Source organism: Polyodon spathula, chromosome 21, assembly GCF_017654505.1.
Source record: "Polyodon spathula isolate WHYD16114869_AA chromosome 21, ASM1765450v1, whole genome shotgun sequence".
Lineage (NCBI taxonomy): Eukaryota > Metazoa > Chordata > Actinopteri > Acipenseriformes > Polyodontidae > Polyodon > Polyodon spathula.
Window position 1 is genome coordinate 21,278,785 of NC_054554.1, and position 18,133 is coordinate 21,296,917.

The 18,133-nt window shown below is 37.2% G+C and overlaps 3 protein-coding genes across 5 annotated transcripts in view; 2 read left to right on the forward strand and 1 right to left on the reverse strand.

Annotated features, from left to right (window-relative positions):
• LOC121296075 (nucleoside diphosphate kinase A-like) overlaps positions 1–1,176 on the forward strand; it is a 6,863-nt gene extending 5,687 nt beyond the window's left edge. For both annotated transcript variants that reach the window (XM_041221249.1, XM_041221250.1), the window contains exons 3-5: positions 264–365; positions 479–591; positions 939–1,176. In XM_041221249.1, coding sequence (XP_041077183.1) covers positions 264–365; positions 479–591; positions 939–1,056 — 333 coding nt within the window. In that variant the 3' untranslated portion in view covers positions 1,057–1,176. The remainder of the gene's footprint in view (positions 1–263; positions 366–478; positions 592–938) is intronic.
• Positions 1,177–7,128: 5,952 nt separating this feature from the next.
• Positions 7,129–8,944, reverse strand: LOC121296240 (U3 small nucleolar RNA-associated protein 18 homolog). The gene is made up of 3 exons (XM_041221582.1): positions 8,390–8,944; positions 7,268–7,402; positions 7,129–7,134 (listed from the first exon to the last, which is right to left on the reverse strand). The coding sequence occupies exons 1-3, from the start codon at positions 8,528–8,530 to the stop codon at positions 7,129–7,131; spliced, it is 282 nt and encodes a 93-aa protein (XP_041077516.1). The 5' UTR covers positions 8,531–8,944.
• A 4,036-nt stretch (positions 8,945–12,980) lies between these two features.
• On the forward strand, positions 12,981–18,133 carry LOC121296076 (nucleoside diphosphate kinase A 2). Of its 2 annotated transcripts, none has more exons than XM_041221253.1 (5): positions 12,981–13,087; positions 14,240–14,372; positions 17,226–17,327; positions 17,442–17,554; positions 17,903–18,133. In XM_041221253.1, exons 2-5 carry the CDS (start codon positions 14,244–14,246, stop codon positions 18,018–18,020), a joined length of 462 nt encoding a protein of 153 aa, XP_041077187.1. In that variant the 5' UTR covers positions 12,981–13,087; positions 14,240–14,243; the 3' UTR covers positions 18,021–18,133. The 2 variants fall into 2 exon arrangements, with proteins under 2 accessions (XP_041077187.1, XP_041077185.1); XM_041221251.1 differs by having other exon boundaries at positions 12,985–13,091.

An 18,133-nucleotide genomic window follows, 5' to 3' on the forward strand; every position in this document is an offset into this window, starting at 1 on the left:
CAAGCCGCTATGCAGGATAGTTTACATTGTCTTACTTTAGCAGTAGGTTTAGAATAGTAAGGTTGCTCTTTGATTACATTTTTGAGAGGGCTTATCTTGTTGTGATCAGATCCCTCAAGTATCAGCCTTTAAGTTTAAATGAACTGGTTGCGTGAACCTGTGTAATCCACTAAAACATTACATCTGTGTTGCAACTTTTTAAAAACTTTTTACAGCCTTACCACTGATTAAGTAGTTCAGTTATTAACAATTTATTTCAACAGGCTTCAGAAGAACTGTTGAAAGAGCACTACATTGAACTGAAGGACCAACCATTTTACAGTGGCCTGGTAAAATACACAAGCTCCGGACCACTTCTTGCTATGGTAATTTTGTGTTTTTTTTTTAATTTATTTATCTTTTTTTAATACAAATTCATGCCTTTCAACATTGTATGGATCATTAAGTTTCCTTCCTCTTTATAAAAATTACCTTCAAGGTTTGGGAAGGTCTTAATGTGGTGAAGACTGTTAGAGTAATGCTTGGTGAGACCGATCCAGCAGCCTCCAAGCCTGGCACCATCCGTGGTGACTTCTGCATGCAACTTGGCAGGTGAGTAACTGCATTGAAACCTTTCAGTCCAAACCCTCCTTAAACTGGCTCATTACAGATCTGCGAGTTGGTGCTTCAAGCACACTGGCTGTCAAACTGGGATGCCAGGGGGTAGAGAAATATGCTGTTTCGTGTGTTTCACTTTTATTTTGCTAAAGATAATATACTTTATTTTTTTCTGATTATTTTAAGAAGTGGCCTCTCACTGTTTAAGAGACAGGCCTTCTAGTACTTGCTAAAAATTTTGGATCCATATTCAAAATTGTATTTAAAAAAAGGGAAGAGAGGTTCCCATAAAAAAAAGCTTCGGTATCTTTTCTGTACTGATTGTCACTCTGCTGTTCCAGAAATCTCATTCATGGCAGTGATGCTGTGGCCAGTGCTGAGAAAGAAATCAAGCTGTGGTTCAAACCTGAGGAGCTGGTGGACTACAAGAGCTGCGCTGAGAGCTATCTCTACGAGTAAACTGTCCCAGCCCTCCACTTCTGGTTGTCATGTCATTGTGGTGAATGTAATAGACCTGGAAGGAACATTTGTATTGGCGGTTTCCTGAAAGCAGAACACTTAATAAAATTATCAGCCCAATTCTGTGAGGTTTTTTTTTTCCTTCACTTTTGGAGAACTAGGTTATAAGAGTCTGTGGTACCTGTTAAATAACCCTGAAAATGATTATGATGAGTCCTGTCAAAAGTACTTGGAAGAAACCAGTGCCCTGTTTAAAAGAAAAATTGGCCTCCATATGGCTACTGAATCCCTCTGTGGAAATTAATTTCTATCGATTGGTACTACATGCAAACAAAAAGAGGATTACAGTTGACACTTATGAATAGCAATGTACAATACAAAATCCCAGACAACCGCTTGTCCTGCAGTGAAATAGGAAAGTCTTAAAGGCAATCAGATTATTTTTAGAAATAGACAAAAGCTATCAGGTGATTTATACTGATTCTTTCATGTGCACTGTCCACAATCACATTTATAAAACGGTGGAGTTTCAATGTTACAAACACTACACTTAACTGACCTGCCAACCTAATGCACTACTAAAGGCCAGAAACAAGGCTCCAGGTAAACATGGCTCTCCTTTTTAGTTTTCTTGTAATTTCTCAGGAACACTTAACTCACAGTCCCATTTAAAACTTTTGAAAACTGTCAAATGTGTTTGAAACTTTGAGGTTCTATTGTAATGAAAAAGAGTTTTAGAAAATGCTGTCTTTATGCATTTACTGAGCTGACAAAAATATTCTGTGAATTACTTCTCTAGTTCGTCCATTAGCCATGTTTACAGTGTAATTACGACTAAACTACCTTTAGGAACTCAGTAAGAAAGATTACTGAGTTAAGCAGCTTTACCTCAGTTATCTTTATCTCTGCCAACAACAGGAGTCAACTGTTCTAAGAATAACATGTTTGATGTTGACTTAGTTTAGCTGTTGCATTATTTCAGTTTGCCTGAATTCAAGTTTCAGCAAAAAACAACAAATTGGAGACACCTTTAAAGCAAAATAAGCAGCTTCCCCTGGTAGAGAGAGATGAATTGGCCCTTTAGCATAAGAGCTCTGTCTTCTCTTCAGCATCATATTTATAGCACTTCTGTGAGTGTTTGTCGACTTAAATACTACCCCGACTTGGCTTTCTGCAGCCTTTTATATTCAACTGAAAGTAGATATCATAGAGTGAATCTCATCTATGTATTTAAAGGGGGGGTGGGGGGTGAACTTATAAAATAATACATTTAGCAGGGTAAATGATCCATGTTAAAAATTGAAACCATACCTTGAAGTGACATCTGAATATAGGTTCATCTCGGTCTGGATCATGGAGCAGTAAGTTTCCGTGGACAATATTAGTAAAGGAATTTAACTGACAGAATAATTGAATCCAGTAGTGTACCACATGCAGACATTCTCAAAGCATGTGGAATATATCATTTTAATGGCAATTTTATTGCATTTGACTGAGAATCATAATTGTACACTGGTGCACAAAATGTGAATAAAAAAATGTCAATCTATATATTGAGATAGGCAAGTGGTAAAAGGACAGCTTTGGCTGTAATTAGTTTGTAACTAGTAGACGGCTTTCTAATGCAGCTATGTTTTCCCCAGTATACACTATTTGTTCTTCAAATGAAACTGGCTACTGGCAGGCACCATGCAAGTGTTCCCTCTCTGTTCTGAATACATACCTTGTGCCGGTAAGTTTGGGGTATACCCCATTCTTATACACTGTACTGCAGTAATCAGCATACCATACAAAAAGGGTCATTTGTTTTACTTAATTGTTGATACCTTCCAATGTTTAAAGTCCCAAAGGTATACAGTATAAGCTGTTCTTACCAGTCTTCTGCAGCAGACAAAGAAAAAACTGCTTTATGTAACATTGATAATAACAAGGCAGACTACAGGCTAAAAGTAGGCAAAATAAATGGAAATGCTTGTAGGAATTTGACAGGATATTGACACTTTCATGCAAAGAAAAAACAGTGTTTTTTGTATAAATCATTTTATTTAGTGTAAAAAAGTCTTTAGTTAATTATTTTCATACACAATTAATTGTAATGCTTTCCACACCCATGTTTTTTTTTTTTTGCAGTGTTTATAAAAAAAATGGCATCAACATGTTTTTTTCCATAAAGAAGTGTGCTTATTTATATACATTTTCAAAGAAATATGTTACCTTTGATTCACTGCACAAAGTACCAATAAAGAAAAATGAAATAAAAAATACAGAACTGTAAACACACACACACACACACATATATATATATATATATATATATATATATATATATATATATATATATATATATATAGTGCCTATAGGAAATCATGATGCATTTAAATTGGGAAATGAAAGGAAAAAAAATCCCATTTAAATGTATGAAGATTTCAGGTTGTAACAAAACAAACTGTGAAAACGTCCAATGGGGGTGAATACTTACTATAGGCACTGTATATGTCAATTCTGTAAAGGATGCATAAACCCCCATATGTAGCACTTTCCCACGTATTATATTAAATGATGACTGCCCGCTTCTGCACAGATACGCTGATTTCCGCACTAATAAAGCACACAAATACCCACTTAAACACAGATCAGATGATTTCTCACCCTAATACATTTTGCTAATGTACTGTATTAAATCAAATTATCGAAACACAAATTAATGGGAGTCTACTGTAATAGGTATGATCAAAATAAACGGTCATAAACACATTGTTGGTTTTTACAACATCCTTTTGGAAAACATGAAAGAATATGAAATCGAGTTTAAAACATGAGAAACAGGCTTTGTAGAGGCTCTGTTAAATCGGCCCTGAATAAAGGGGAGATGTTAGCAGGTTTCACTAGAAAACTAAACTTATCTGCGACAAGAAATGGACCACACGGTTCAAGGGAAGAAACAGGATGGACAAAGCTTGGATGTTTATCCCAAAGACCTTGACTTGTAACCACAGTTGCTCAAACAGGGAAGGGAAAAAGCATCTGTCTTGTATCATACAATAAGAAGTTTGTAAGCACTGTACACAGGTACACAGTAGCGGGGGTGTACCTGATTCCATGTCTGGTGAATATGTAATGACTTACATTCTATATAAGCTTATGTGAATTCATGTATCATCAGAACACTGACTCGTGCTTGTGAGAAGTGTCTCCTGCATAATGTAATAAAATTATGGCCCTATCAAAAGGATTTTTTACTATCTACTTTATTTTTACTCACATTACTTTTCAACATAAGTTGTTTTATGAAGCCTTTTCAACTTTGCATCCTATCTATAGTTATTTCCATGTGCACTATTAAACATTTTAAAACATAGTTTGCTCTTAATCCTTCAAAAGCATCCAACCATTTCCATAGGGTTGCAGTGCCCTGGCAGACACAGGCTGCCAAGCAGGACTACACCCTGGACAGGATGCTAGTCCATTGGAGTACATCACACACACAGAGGGCAATTTTGAATGACCAATCAACCTAAACAGCATGTCTTTAGTCTGTGGGAGGAAGCCAGAGTACCCAGAGAAAACTCATGCAGACACAGGGAGACCATGCAAACCACACACAGACAGACCCCTAGGCTGGAATTGAACCCAGGACCCTAGCACTGTGAGGGAGCAATGTTAACCAACACACCACCGTGCCGCCCTATCTGACCATGTCAAGCAGAATAATTAATTATATTGTAGCCTTAAAGGAACCTTGTTGACTGGACGGGGTCGGTCACACAAGGCAACACTTGAGAGAGCTGTTCCCATCTTGGTGCCGTCAATAAAAGCTGCTCGTGTGACCAAGGTTTAAAAACATCTGTTTCTGTCAAACTGTCATTGTTAATATCACCGATACTAGAACTATTAATGTCTCATAAACCATTTCAGATACCAGCTTCATATTTTAAGTGTCAAGTGATCTCCTCTGGCAAAATCTAACAGTACGTTTTGAGCTGTGACCTAAAACAGCTGCCATTTTGGGTCCATTTTTGTTTTTACACATGATTATTCACTGCATTAATCTGTATCTAACTAAAAATTAAACTAAAAAAAACTAACTAAAAAAAAAAAACAGAAACACAACACTGTGGCAAAGTCTTCTGATAAATAGACAGGTGTGGCACAAATAAAATAAGGGAGATGTATTACTAGACTGCCACTGCTTGATTAGTTTACACATTCTAATGATAACGACATGTATCCAGCGGAACAGCTTGCTCTCCCATTTTGTTTGTTTCTCTAATGAACCGGCTTGGCTGGATTTTGTCATTTATCAGTGGGGGTTCTTGTATAACACTTTGTCTGGTTTGCATAATGAAAGTAGATTGTATGTTAAATGCATACAGTTCCGCTTGGTGTGTGGTATTTCATATTGTTAAATTAATGCACTTCTCAATCATTCTGATTTCCATTGAGCTCCTGTCAGCTTCCATTACAGTACTCAGTGTACTTGGAAGCTTTGCGGGGGATCCTGTACATGTCAACTGAAGTAAACTGATTTATTTTATTTTGACAAAAGAACCTTTAAACTGAAATAGGTCTATACTGTTTCCATCAGCAGGAGAGAAAGTTACGAGAAAGATATTTACTAAATATTGCTCAAAAGACATTGTGGCGCTTTACTCAAATATGAGATGTTCATAACAGACTATTATATAAAGTTTTCTGTTTTTTTATGATACTGAATTAGTTATAAAGCAAAGGATGTCACACAGTAGTTTAAGTTCAACATTTTTTTCATGTGTGTATTTTTTCAAGCAACACAACACATAAAAGTAGACATTGTGGTTTTTATTTATTTATTGCCTTGGTAATAATTCAGTTAACAGAGATTGCAATTTGCAGCGTTTTTCAATTTCTTTAACAGTAAAAATGGTGGTGCACTTTTGGGGGCCCAAAGAAATATTTGGTGTCCATAAGCCACCTTTGACTTCAAACCCTGTGTTCACTGTATTTCTTAAAACATATAAAAGTGAATAAACATTTTTATATGTATTGTTTGTCAGTTTTTTTCAGTTGCAAATCTTATAGATTAAAAAGTAATGTAGAATAAAGTGGGTTTTTTTGTTTTATTTCCATTGTTTTTATTGATAAACCCAGTGTATCAGTGCAGGAAACGGGGATGTGTTGCTGGGCAGATTTGGTGTGCTTGGACCTCCAGCTTTACAATATGCAATATTGCATATCATACAGGGCAATATTGATGGGAAAGCAAAAGGGACTCCCATTCTCTCATTGAACGCAAATAGGTTTATATCAGCAAGTGTTTTTTTTCCTTACATCCTCATTTTATTGCTCTTTGAAAAACAACCCCTACTGACTGTATAACTGTTTGAATGAACAGTAATATGAACATGAGACTGAGGTCTTAAGTGCTTTTTCATGAATCAAAGTAATGCTACATCTTAAAGATATTTATCACAAATGTAAACACATATTCATATAATGTATCTTACATATTTATATATGTGTGGTGTTTTTTTGATTAAATGTGTTTTAATATTTTTGCAGGATGCATCAATGATCATGAGATTTATTGAGAACCAGCAGCCAATCACTCCCACTCTGGTACAGGATTGTAAACACTGGCATTTAATACCATTAGTCTTAGAAGACATAGCACAAGACAAGAAGGCACTTGATTAGAGATATTCTGGAAATGAATGCTACTGAGTTCTGTGTTGTAAATTAAAGTACTAAATTGCTGGATAACTTTTGCCTGGTCTGTTTTGGAAAACTTTTTTTTTTCTTTTTCAGTTCCATTGTTTCATAATCAATAACTGAAAATGTCATTATCGTCCAACACTATTAGTTATTATTTTATAAATATCAACAAAAGATGCCTTGTTGTACATATACTGAACATCCGGTAGATTTCATTATGAGTATAAGATCTGTATACTATGATGCTCCATTTTGGAGGCCATTCTATTTTTCAAGTTGCCTCCTTAATGAGCACCGATGACCCTGCCTGCTCTGAACTCTCTCTCAACAAGTATGAACTTCAGATATCCACTCGTCTACCAGTACAAAGGGATTTTTGGTCTATGACTGCAAATAATTTAAAGAAAAATCATAAATGAAAAATTGACAATAAGGAGATATCTCTTTCATTCCAAATAGATCAATTACCATACATTGCTGTATTTTATTGAAAATCCACAGCACACGTGCTTACACTTACATCTCCTCCCCCCTGGTCGTCCTCATCCTCCCAGGCAGCCTTCTGAGCAGACTGGACCTGGAACGGAGCTTCATTTTCTACTCCTGAATCACTGGAGTCTTCATCCAGCAGATTCCCACTCACAGCTCCTTCAGTCTGCAAACAGGAAACGGAAAAACAGACAGAGTGGTTCTGAATACACGCATTACATTACTTTACTTTCTTTAATTTTCTGTAGACATCCCCTGCATTTTCAATGTATACAAGAGATCACGTTGCTACCTCAAAAATTTGCAGTGGAGAAGGAGCTTGAGTAATCCCAATGTGATGAGTTCTGAAGATAAATATAAATATGATCCACATACAGATGGACTTACCACTACCTGCTATCAAAGTGTGTTGAATAAAGGTTGTTGTTAATTTATAGATAAAAAATACTTTAGGGCTTCCACTGTATATACAACAGCTACCAAGGATTTTAGTCAATCCCTGTGGTGTAGTTGTGCAATATGGTTAATAATAATTTGGAGATATACTGTATATAAATATATATTTATATGTACAGTAAATAAAAATGATACATACTCATTGAAAGATGAGAAAGGAGTTCAAATTGCTTTATTGAACCTACTTACACAAACATCGATTAATGTGAAGTGTTTCTGTAAGCAAGAAGTGTATTTGCCACTGTTTTCTTTTTAAGGAATCTATATATAAGGACATTGAATATTAGCGTGCTTTATTAATTCAATGAATGTGGTTTGTCTGAATACAAACAGAACCAAAACCATCCTTCTGGTTATGTAATCTTATTATTACCTGTCAGGTGAAACGACCTATAAAGACTACTTGGAGTAAGCCATCCAAACTGCGAACCTAGTATGGCTAAAACACATGTGGGTACTACATAGAAGAGCTTGACAAGTAAAGCTAATGGAATGATGTATTTTGCTATACCGTTAACCCCTTTTAAAGATGGGAAGATCAGAACACTTGTTGCATGGTTTAAACTAAATGTTTGCCACAGTTAAAGTAACATGCTATACCACATATGTATCTTCATTTTAAAACAGGCTATCTGGTTGTACTTTAGCTTAAAGAAAGGGACATGCATTCCATGCCAACTCATCAGAAGAAACTCACCTCTGCAGCGCTGAGCCTCTCAAGAAGTTTGACCTCTGCTCCAAACACCAACTCCTCCAAATGCTTCTTGATGTCTTTCTTCTCGCCCCGCGCCATCACCGTTTCCAAGTGTTTCATTCTTTTGATTTCATCTCGCTTCATCTGACTGCCTTCCTTCTCAATGTTACCAGAATCTCAAGGGTGAATCCAGACTCTCATGAAAGGGGATCACAACCGTCATGGAGGGGGATACCTGATACGCAACATATTGTTAATGACACTTTTAACGAAAGGGGGTGGGCTCCTCTGGATCAGCCCATGAATCTGTGCCCCTTTTTCACAGCCACACGCTTTAATCCTGCCGTATCTGTGCAGCTTTTACCCATGTCAAAACAGATACCACTAAAAAAATATATAAATACAAAAATGTATTTTCAAAATGGATTACTTAAAAATAATATGTATAATTAACAATAAGCCAGTGCCAGTTGGTGGGATTCTGTTAAAGAAACAGATCTTTTAACCACAACTCCTTTTGTACCGTCAGTCATGCCCCCTTGGATAGCGAGTACAACCATTTATCTTCCAATCCATGGTTGCCACATCGCTTCCTGTCTGGGATGATGACTTGGTATACCAATTGTCAGACCAGCCTGTCAGGAGCACTCTGTTCCTTTTACACACCCTCACAGGTCGGGAGGGAGAGTTATAACCAAGATTAATTATTTCGCTGTCACAACTTCGCTGTCATATAATTATGATGCTGACTGTATGCTGTTGATTAATTTGTATTTGATTTATTGCAAATCTTGCAAGTTGATTGGATAAAGGCTGCATCCAAATTAATAAATAATAATAATAGTATGTAGGAACAATTCAATAATTGATAATTTAATATCTGGGTTGATTAGTTCTCTCAATAATAATATTTAAACTGACGTTTTTCAAAGATCGATGATTTACTATGAACACACATTCACGCACAGACACAAGGAATGGTTAATCAACAGTAGTATTTTACTAAGTGCACAAATAATAAACAGAAATCAGAAAAGTCAGAAAGTAAATCTCTTAGTCTCTGAGCACAAAACACAACTCCACAGCTCTCACTACATTCATGCTTGACTAGAAGGCAGTTGAAATATGACACTGCCTGGCTCCACACAAACATCAGCAGCAGGCAGCAGCAGTCAACCTGTGACGTAGCTATTCTCTCGCTCACACACGCCCACAACAGTGCACAGAGTACACCTGAGATAATGCAGACAATCTTAAGAATATATCACATTAAACTTATTAATGTTGTATAGATTAAGTATATGGAAAGTTTACTTTTAAAGAAATTCTTCATATAACAATATGAGGTAGATTACTTATAGTTACGTCATCAAGTTTCACTAAAAGTTATTTCACACGCAAGGTGTGCAAACTAAATAATTAACAGTTCAATTCAATGTGAACGTGTTACAATTAATTAATTTAGTTCCATGAAAGGAAAATGCAATTGGAATTATATTCACGGTTCCTTGAAGCTTAGACTTTTGGTCCGCTGGTTTGGAAACTCAATCTGTTGTAATGTCCAGTACAAACTCTCTTCTCAGCAACGAAGTCTGCAATCCCACTTTTTGGATCAGACTCTGCAACAAAGTTTCAATTCTCGATAGAATCACCAAACAGCTGCAACAAAGTCTCCAGTCCTCGGTATAGGATTCACAACAGCGCCCGTCCGTTCTGTCTTCTTCGTTGAATGTTTAGCTACGCAGGTAGTGGTTTTTAGGTGTACAGCAGACTCAGACTGGTTTGTCTGATAACAGTCGCTGTAAGTCTTACGGTAGTCTTCTCGCCGGGCCTCAGTCTCTTTGCTTGTGGCAGTTGACTCTCTTGCAGCTTGCTTCCTCGTCTTGGGTCCATTCTCAGGCAGACTCCCGCCTTGGTTCCGTTTTTAGGCACAGTCCCGGAGTTGCAGCTTTGCTTAGTAGAGTGACAGCACCTTATTCAGCATTCGATGTGGAGCGCAAAATGTTCAATTCCGCTTTGATTTAGTCTTTTCCACTCTGCTGATTGGCTGCTTTCATGAGGTCATTTGTGTATCTTGCCTCTTTAAACTCCCAGTCCTTTGATGTTTTAATGTCCTTTTCCACCGGGACATCGCTAGTTTATGTCTTCCTTGCATCAAAACGATTGTTGTTACAAGTGTGAATTATCTATACATAATTCAACTGTCCACTCAGCCTAATTCAGTTCAGGCGCCAGTCCTCTAATCAGTAGGTTATAGAGTTCAGTATGTCTGCAAACCAGAGGCCCCTTTCAAGACACAGCAGTTTCATTAGTTACATTTCTAATACACGTTCATGTATTATCATATTCAGGGAACATTAATGACGACCTAAATACCCTAATACAGCCCTATCACCACCCTGTTTACAACCCATGCATGGCTTTCCTGTTAAGTGTAATTCAATACTTGAGACATTTTATGTAATTCCAGATCCACTGCATGCCAGCATATTTGGGTAGAAAATTGAATGTTTTTTATTAAAAGTTCCTTATTTATTGTAGGTGGTCAGAAGCCTGATCCAACTAAAGAGGGTGCACCTGCTACCAGTATCATAACAATCAACATATCATGTATTTGCAAATGTAAAGTAAGATTTGTGGATTGTTAAAGCATAATTAACAAGATTCCAAACTGTCACAAATGCTATATATGAATGATTGTTTGAGCAAATGTTTTTCAAATGGACCACTGCACTCTCCTAATGCTCCCCTTTAGAAACCTTCCACACAGATGACGTGCCAGAGAGAGCATAGGCAGCATCCCCCCATTCCATAAGGAAGGTAGTAAGATTCTATCATGGGTACACCGCAATGTTACAAAGCACAGCTACAGTAACTGTACAACATTGAAGTCTTGTTAAATCTACCAACTTCATGGCATAATGTTGTAATGCTCCTAAAGCACTAATATTTTCCTCACTATTTCTCATACAGGAACCCGTGACACCACACTGTTGCTCACTGAGTCTGTGAGACGGTACTGGGACCTTTATACCTTCCAGCAGACCCACATGTTCCAAAGAATTTGCCAGGAGTTCCAGCTGTATGGCCACACCACGGCACCTGATATATTGAGAAGGAAATGGAACAACCTGGACAGGCACAAATTGGTTGGCCATTCTCGAAAGACCATTTTGTTCCACAGAAGTTTAGAAGGGTTTAGAAGGAAGTGACTGAAAACAATGTGCACTGTACAGTGGCACCACTTCTGTAACATCATGTGCTATTTTTGGTACATTTCTGTAACACACAATAACACAATACATAATGTCAGTCACATCACACATGAGGACTGCCTATTCTGGTGCTGAGCAACAGGGTTGTTAGTTGAAGATAGTGCCTGGGTACCTAGCAGGTGTGTCCTTGCGTATGCATATGGTGTCGGTTATTAAAAATACAAACACACTTCATCATCGTCATCATCGTCATAATAATAATAATAATAATAATAATAATAATAATAATAATAATAATAATAATGCCAGAACTTTTACTACCAGTGGTTAAATGCTTTTTGAAATATGAAATTCGCTTTATTTTGGCAATCACAATATTACACTATGTAACACAATGTTTGTTCCTGGGTAGTAAGTGTGATTTCCTAATTGCTTATGCCTCAAAAGTATAGAAAATGGCTATTATTCCCCACAAACTTTGCTTTTGTGACCAGGGCAGTGATATTTCAAAATATCACTATTTCCAATGGGAAAACGGGCAAATGTGTGTCTTTTCGTTCACATAGTCAGAAAAAAACAACATATGAATCCAAATTAACATGTATTTATACTAAAGTAATACAAAAATAACTACAAAAGACTTAGAAGTAAGTAGTTTTTCGAGATTTACGATTATACTGTAAATAATAGCCATTTTCTATACTTTTGAGGCATAAGCAATTAGGAAATAACACTTACTACCCAGGAACAAATAAATAAATAGTTACACGGTGTTATCATACTCTCTTCTTTCTCCGTGAAGCTGTTGTTGAGCATCGGCTCGTACTGGGATTTCAATTGCACCAATCTCCTCGGCAACTTCGTATCCAATTATTACTTCCATGTTGCGCTTCACTGCAGCTCTTCCATCTCACAGTTTGCAGAAGACGCTTCTCGATAGCGTTTGTGCGTGACGTCAGACTGAGAGCAGCCACGCGCAGCAAGCACAGCTTGCGCTGGGATACGACAACGTTCCCATAGATTCAAGTCGACTTGACCTCTCTCCATTTCCTGTGACACGTTCACATATTACTTATTTTAGACTGTGTTGTTTTATTCTTGGCTGTAGCTATCAGTTTTAAACATTTGGTCAATATTGGAAATGCTGATTTAGTGTAACCCCCACCCCCTCCCCTCTCCTTTGGGTGGAATAGTTTATTCTGAATTCTGGCTGCAACACGCACCGCCCGAAGTTTTTTTTTTAAAAAAAAAATGCAACTGAGGCCATTATGGCTCCAAAGAAAAGTCTACCGTGTAATGAACCATGTGTCTTGGAGCCAACATGACAGAAACAGACGCGGTTTGTTAACCACCTGACTTTGTGCGCCTTATCCCCCGCCCATCATTCATATTTAAAGCCGAACTGTGGTGCAGAAGGCCCCTTGTTGGCTGATAGTCTGGACGTCTCAAGCATTTTTCTGTCAGTCTTGAAAAGGTCTATTTAATAGTAGGTAATATCAATTGCTTTGATATATATAATAGTTTACTGGAAAGTTGACACATGCAATAACGTCTGTAGCTATTTTTTTGATGGTTAACTTGGTACACGGATTGCTGTACCGACACATGTTGTACTAATTGTTCTACATCCAAACAGAAATAGACACATTTGTATGTTTTAAGGTAGAAAAATAAAATGCTAACGCCGCTGGTTTGTGTAGATTACGCGTCTGTATTGTACAATGTTAGATGTACTGGTGGCAGGCCTAGTGTAGAGGTATGCGATGTAGCTACTCTCCAATACAGACCAAATGGCAGTTCTGGTAGTTCATTGTCAATTTCATGTTTTTGACACTTCGCCGAGAACTGTAGGTGGATAGCTACATTTTGTAATACATACTTTTTTGTGTTTAAATTGAGTTACAAATCCAGAATTTAACTTTTTTGTTTGTTTTAAAATATATATATTTTTTTCTCTTCCTATAGCTATTGTACATGTTTTGCTTAATTCGCCTTTAAATGTGTATCATGTTTTTATTGCGTGTTTGGAAGCATTAAAATCAAGGTGTGGTTTCACAAACTGCCTGAAACATAAATTTTTAAATTGACAATTGAATCTTATGTTTAATTGAAAAGTACTGGTACAAATAATGAAAGCGGGCGTTTCTTCAATGTTATGCGTAAATCTTTGGGCTTGAGCGAGCATATAGACTGCCGCTGCAGACGGTAGCACAAGAGATTTTTTTTTCTTTTTCTTTTTTGTTGCATGCAGCTAAATGGAGAAGAGGTACAGAGCGTTACATACCGGTATACATATTAGTAAAGTGCTCTTCAGTGGGCGGAGTTACTCCTGCCGCAGTGATTCACTGTGACACAATTCGAGTGGTTGGCTTTAAGTAGCTCTTTTAACATGGTGAGCCTGTTTGTAACTGCATGGGCGGGATGGTGTGTTGCCGGCTTAATTTGCAAATAACTATGTGCAGTATGGGGATAGGAGCAATGTTAAAGTTTCCAGGTCCAAATGAAGCATGCAATATAACATGTACGTTTCTATAGGGGGTTGCTTACTAAGAGAACTACCAAGTTTTGCCTAAAGAACAATTGAAAATGCTTTTTTTCCAGCACCATACTTTTATTAACATTTTTTTTTTTTTTTCAGCACAATGGCAGGAAACCAAGAACGTACCTTCATTGCAATCAAACCAGATGGCGTCCAAAGAGGGCTAATGGGTGAAATTATCAAACGTTTTGAGCAGAAAGGATTCAAACTGGTTGCAATGAAGTTCCAGCAAGTATGTATACTGGATTTTCTGTTGAGCACTCTTGGTGGCGTAATATCTAGTTAAGAATGCGCAGTAGTCTGAAGCTGAGAGAGCCAACCAACCAACCGCCCGCTATGCGTGCTCTACCGCTAGTCTGCACCTGGACGCACAGGAGCGGTATGCAATATGTGACTTTTCTTACAATATAGAAACATTGAATGGTACAGTAGTAGTCTGTACCACACCCTGGGTTATGTACTCAAATATAATTTACATTATGGCCAAAAGTTGTGCATCACCTAGTAGAATATTACTTTGCAGACATAATTTTTAAAAAAATTAAAAACCACCCTACATTAATTTTGATATTTTATTTAACATCCTGCAATCCTAAAAAACTATAAAATGTTATCTCAAAAGTCTACTGGAAACTACAATAGTAGTATAGTATTTCATATTAACTTCAAAATGTCACCTTTTCATTTTTTTGGAAAACTACAAAGCCGATATGTAACTTAACATTATTAATTCTCTAGGGCATGATGTAAATGTTTTGGCCATAGCTGTAGTGCTCCCCATATAATCTACTAAATAAAAACACTGGTTTGCTTTTCTGTCATCTGTATGCAGGTGTATGAAATGAGCAATCAGCTTTGCAAAGATACATACAATAAGTTGCTGACAGCAAGCAAGAAAATATATCCTGCTACAGCCAGTTTAGTAAACTACAGAAATAATAAAGGCAAACCATGATAGCAATATCAAATTGGCTACAGGAAGGATTCTTATCAGGGGTGATGTATAAAATACTGACTTGCCTGTCCTTGTATGACATGTGGGAGTGATCAAACACTTCAGGGTTCTTGAGCATCTCCATAGACTGCAGTTTCATTCATCATTTTTCCTGGGAAGCACATGTCAGCACTTGGCTGTAATTGCTTAATCCACTGATGGTACCACGCGGCAGTCAGAAACAAATCACTGTGGATTCGAGAGTGGTATCGTCTTGCGCTGATCTGTCCAACACCACATGAAAGCAACGACGGCGATAGACTGCAAAATGCCCCGCGTGCCGCGCATGCCTGTCCCAGGCTTAGTGCTTCAGGACAGCTGGTCAAGTTAAAGCATTAGCATGCTAAAATGGTAACACCTCTTCTAAGAATACAAGCAGGGATTTGATTTTAACTCTAGAATCCTTTTATTTGTAATTAAAGGATGCAAGGCTTTGGGCTTGTACTCTGGTTTTACAATCCTGTCTACTGCCCTTTTTATTCTTTCATTTGAAACAGCTTTTTAGCCTCAATACAAAAAATGTGTTGCACTGTAGGAATCCATTTCCTGTTGTGCTTTTTCATTCTCACCCTTTGTAACCTCTTTACAATAGTAGCAATGATGCTGGGCTCGCAATTTCTGTTTTTAAATTTTAAAACTCTAATCTACTAGTAGCTACAGTTTCCGCCAGTGCTGTAGGACTCGTGACCGGATTTTAAAGTTCTCGGACTTTAACTGTCAGGACTCTGACTCGGACTCGGCCGAGACCATAGAACAGCATCCAGTCAAGTTAACCTTTCACACAACTTGGTTTCACTTATTACCAGTTTACAATACAATGTGTCTGTTATCTTTAACACAATCATTTACAACCAAGAGTAAAGCAGGTTATTTTTTACTGAATAAAATCATATTCCTGATAATGAGAACAAATGATCCTTTTCCCAGTTATTGCAATTTAAATTGTCTGTAGGGAGCTGTGTTCTTAGCAGGGATTTATTTTTTTACAATCCAAAATCCTTGCTTCATTGAATTCCATTCCTGGGTTAAACGCAGTCTGCACCCATGATGCATGCATTTGGCTCTACATAGTTTGTGCATAAATCCTTGACCCGAATGTCCTTGATTCAATTCCCAAATAATATTGTTTAAGTTAGCAAGAGTCTGCCTATTAGTTCAGTTGTTCACCACAAATGCCTGTGTTCCACAATTATATTGGTAATACAGTATTAATGTCTATCACAGTAATTTGTCTGTTTCCCTTTTAGCTTAACTATCATTTACAATCTGTTCTATCATTCAGTGCAACTTAAGGAGATTCTCAAATTATATTTTTGGAAAGAAATAGACACTGTGATTTTAAATAGTAAGATAATTGAATAACTCTTAAATACAGTACATCGTGTGCACGAACTATAAAACGTTTCTGTTATACGTGTATATGGGAAAGGTGAAATACAGGGGGTTATGGTTGGGGGAGAAAATAAGAGTTGGCTCTCGGATGTCTCACCCCTCTGTTTACCAGCCGCCGTTATTATTGTTGTTATTATTATTATTATTATTATTATTATTATTATTATTAGTACTAGTAATTATTCTCAATTATTACTATCCAAATATCCAGCAGTTAGATTTCTGCTGGACTCGGACCTATAAGGACTCAGTCTTGGACAGTCCTGGTCTTGACTTGTCTAGATTCTGTGGACTTGACTCCAACATTGGTTTCCGCCTTTTAAAACTGCAAAACCATTAAGTAATTGCTTGCTTTATGTAACACCTTTTTCGATTTCTGCTTGTGTGTATCTGTACTTGTCACCAAAATGTAGTAAGTTGCCTATTCCCATTAAGACTCAATTTTTATATTTTAATAGATGAAACCCTTTTGTGTGAAATGGTCATCGTACGTTTTCCCTGAAGTACGTTACGTGGTATTTAAAGTCATTTATAATTTACTGTTGTGTATTATATTTTTCTGTGCACAGTATTAAATTACAATGTATAAAGATGCAATAAATGTTCTTGCAAAAAATGCAAGAACTGCCTTTTAAACTTTATAGCCTTACCACCTGTTAACTTTTTTAAACTTTAAACTACTTCATTTTATTTGAACAGGCTCCAGAACAACTGTTGAAAGAGCACTACATTGACCTGAAAGACCGACCATTTTATAGTGGCCTTGTGAAATACATGAGCTCCGGACCAGTTCTGGCTATGGTAACTTAGTTTTCTAGTGCTCTGTGTGGTGTTTTTTTGGATTTTTTTTTTTTTGTTTTCCCCAATATTATATGGATCATTGTTTCCTAACTTTTTGTAAAAATTATCTTCAAGGTTTGGGAAGGTCTTAATGTGGTGAAGACTGGCAGAGTAATGCTGGGTGAGACCAATCCAGCAGATTCTAAGCCTGGCACCATCCGTGGTGACTTCTGTATCCAGGTTGGCAGGTGAGTAACTGCATTGAAACCTTTCAATCCAAACCTCCTCAAACTGGCTTGTTACAGGTCAGTGATTTGGTGTTTCAAGCACACTGGCTATCAAGCTGGGATGCCAGGGGGGTACGGAAATACACTGTTTCATGTGTTTCACTTTTCTTTTGATAATTTAGTGTAGATTTGCTTTTTATAATTAAGACTATTTTAAGTGGTCTCTTGCTGTATGACAGGCCTGTATTTCTAACCTGGGATCCATATTCAATTTGATTATTACCCCCCTTCCATATTGCACAAGGCTGTTGATAAGCCATAAAACATGCTTCTGCATCTTTGCTGCACTGAACATCTCTGCTGTTCCAGAAACATCATTCATGGCAGCGATGCTGTGGCCAGTGCTGAGAAGGAGATTGCGCTGTGGTTCAAACCTGAGGAGCTGGTGGACTACAAGAGCTGTGCTGAGAACTGGATCTACGAATAAATTGTCCCGGCTCTCCGCTCCTGGTTGTCCTGTCATTGTGGTGAATGTAGTAGAACTGGAAGGAACATTGTTGTATTGTCAGTTTCCTGAAATAGATTAAAATGATCAATCCA

Coding starts and splice junctions, on each gene's coding strand:
- LOC121296240 (XM_041221582.1), bottom strand. CDS start 8,530: ATGAAGCGAGATGAAATCAAAAGAATGAAACACTTGGAAACGGTGATG. Junction 7,403..8,389: donor AGAGGCTCAGCGCTGCAGAG/GTGAGTTTCTTC, acceptor TCCTGTTTGCAG/ACTGAAGGAGCTGTGAGTGG.
- LOC121296076 (XM_041221253.1), top strand. CDS start 14,244: ATGGCAGGAAACCAAGAACGTACCTTCATTGCAATCAAACCAGATGGC. Junction 14,373..17,225: donor TTGCAATGAAGTTCCAGCAA/GTATGTATACTG, acceptor TTATTTGAACAG/GCTCCAGAACAACTGTTGAA. Junction 17,328..17,441: donor CCGGACCAGTTCTGGCTATG/GTAACTTAGTTT, acceptor ATTATCTTCAAG/GTTTGGGAAGGTCTTAATGT.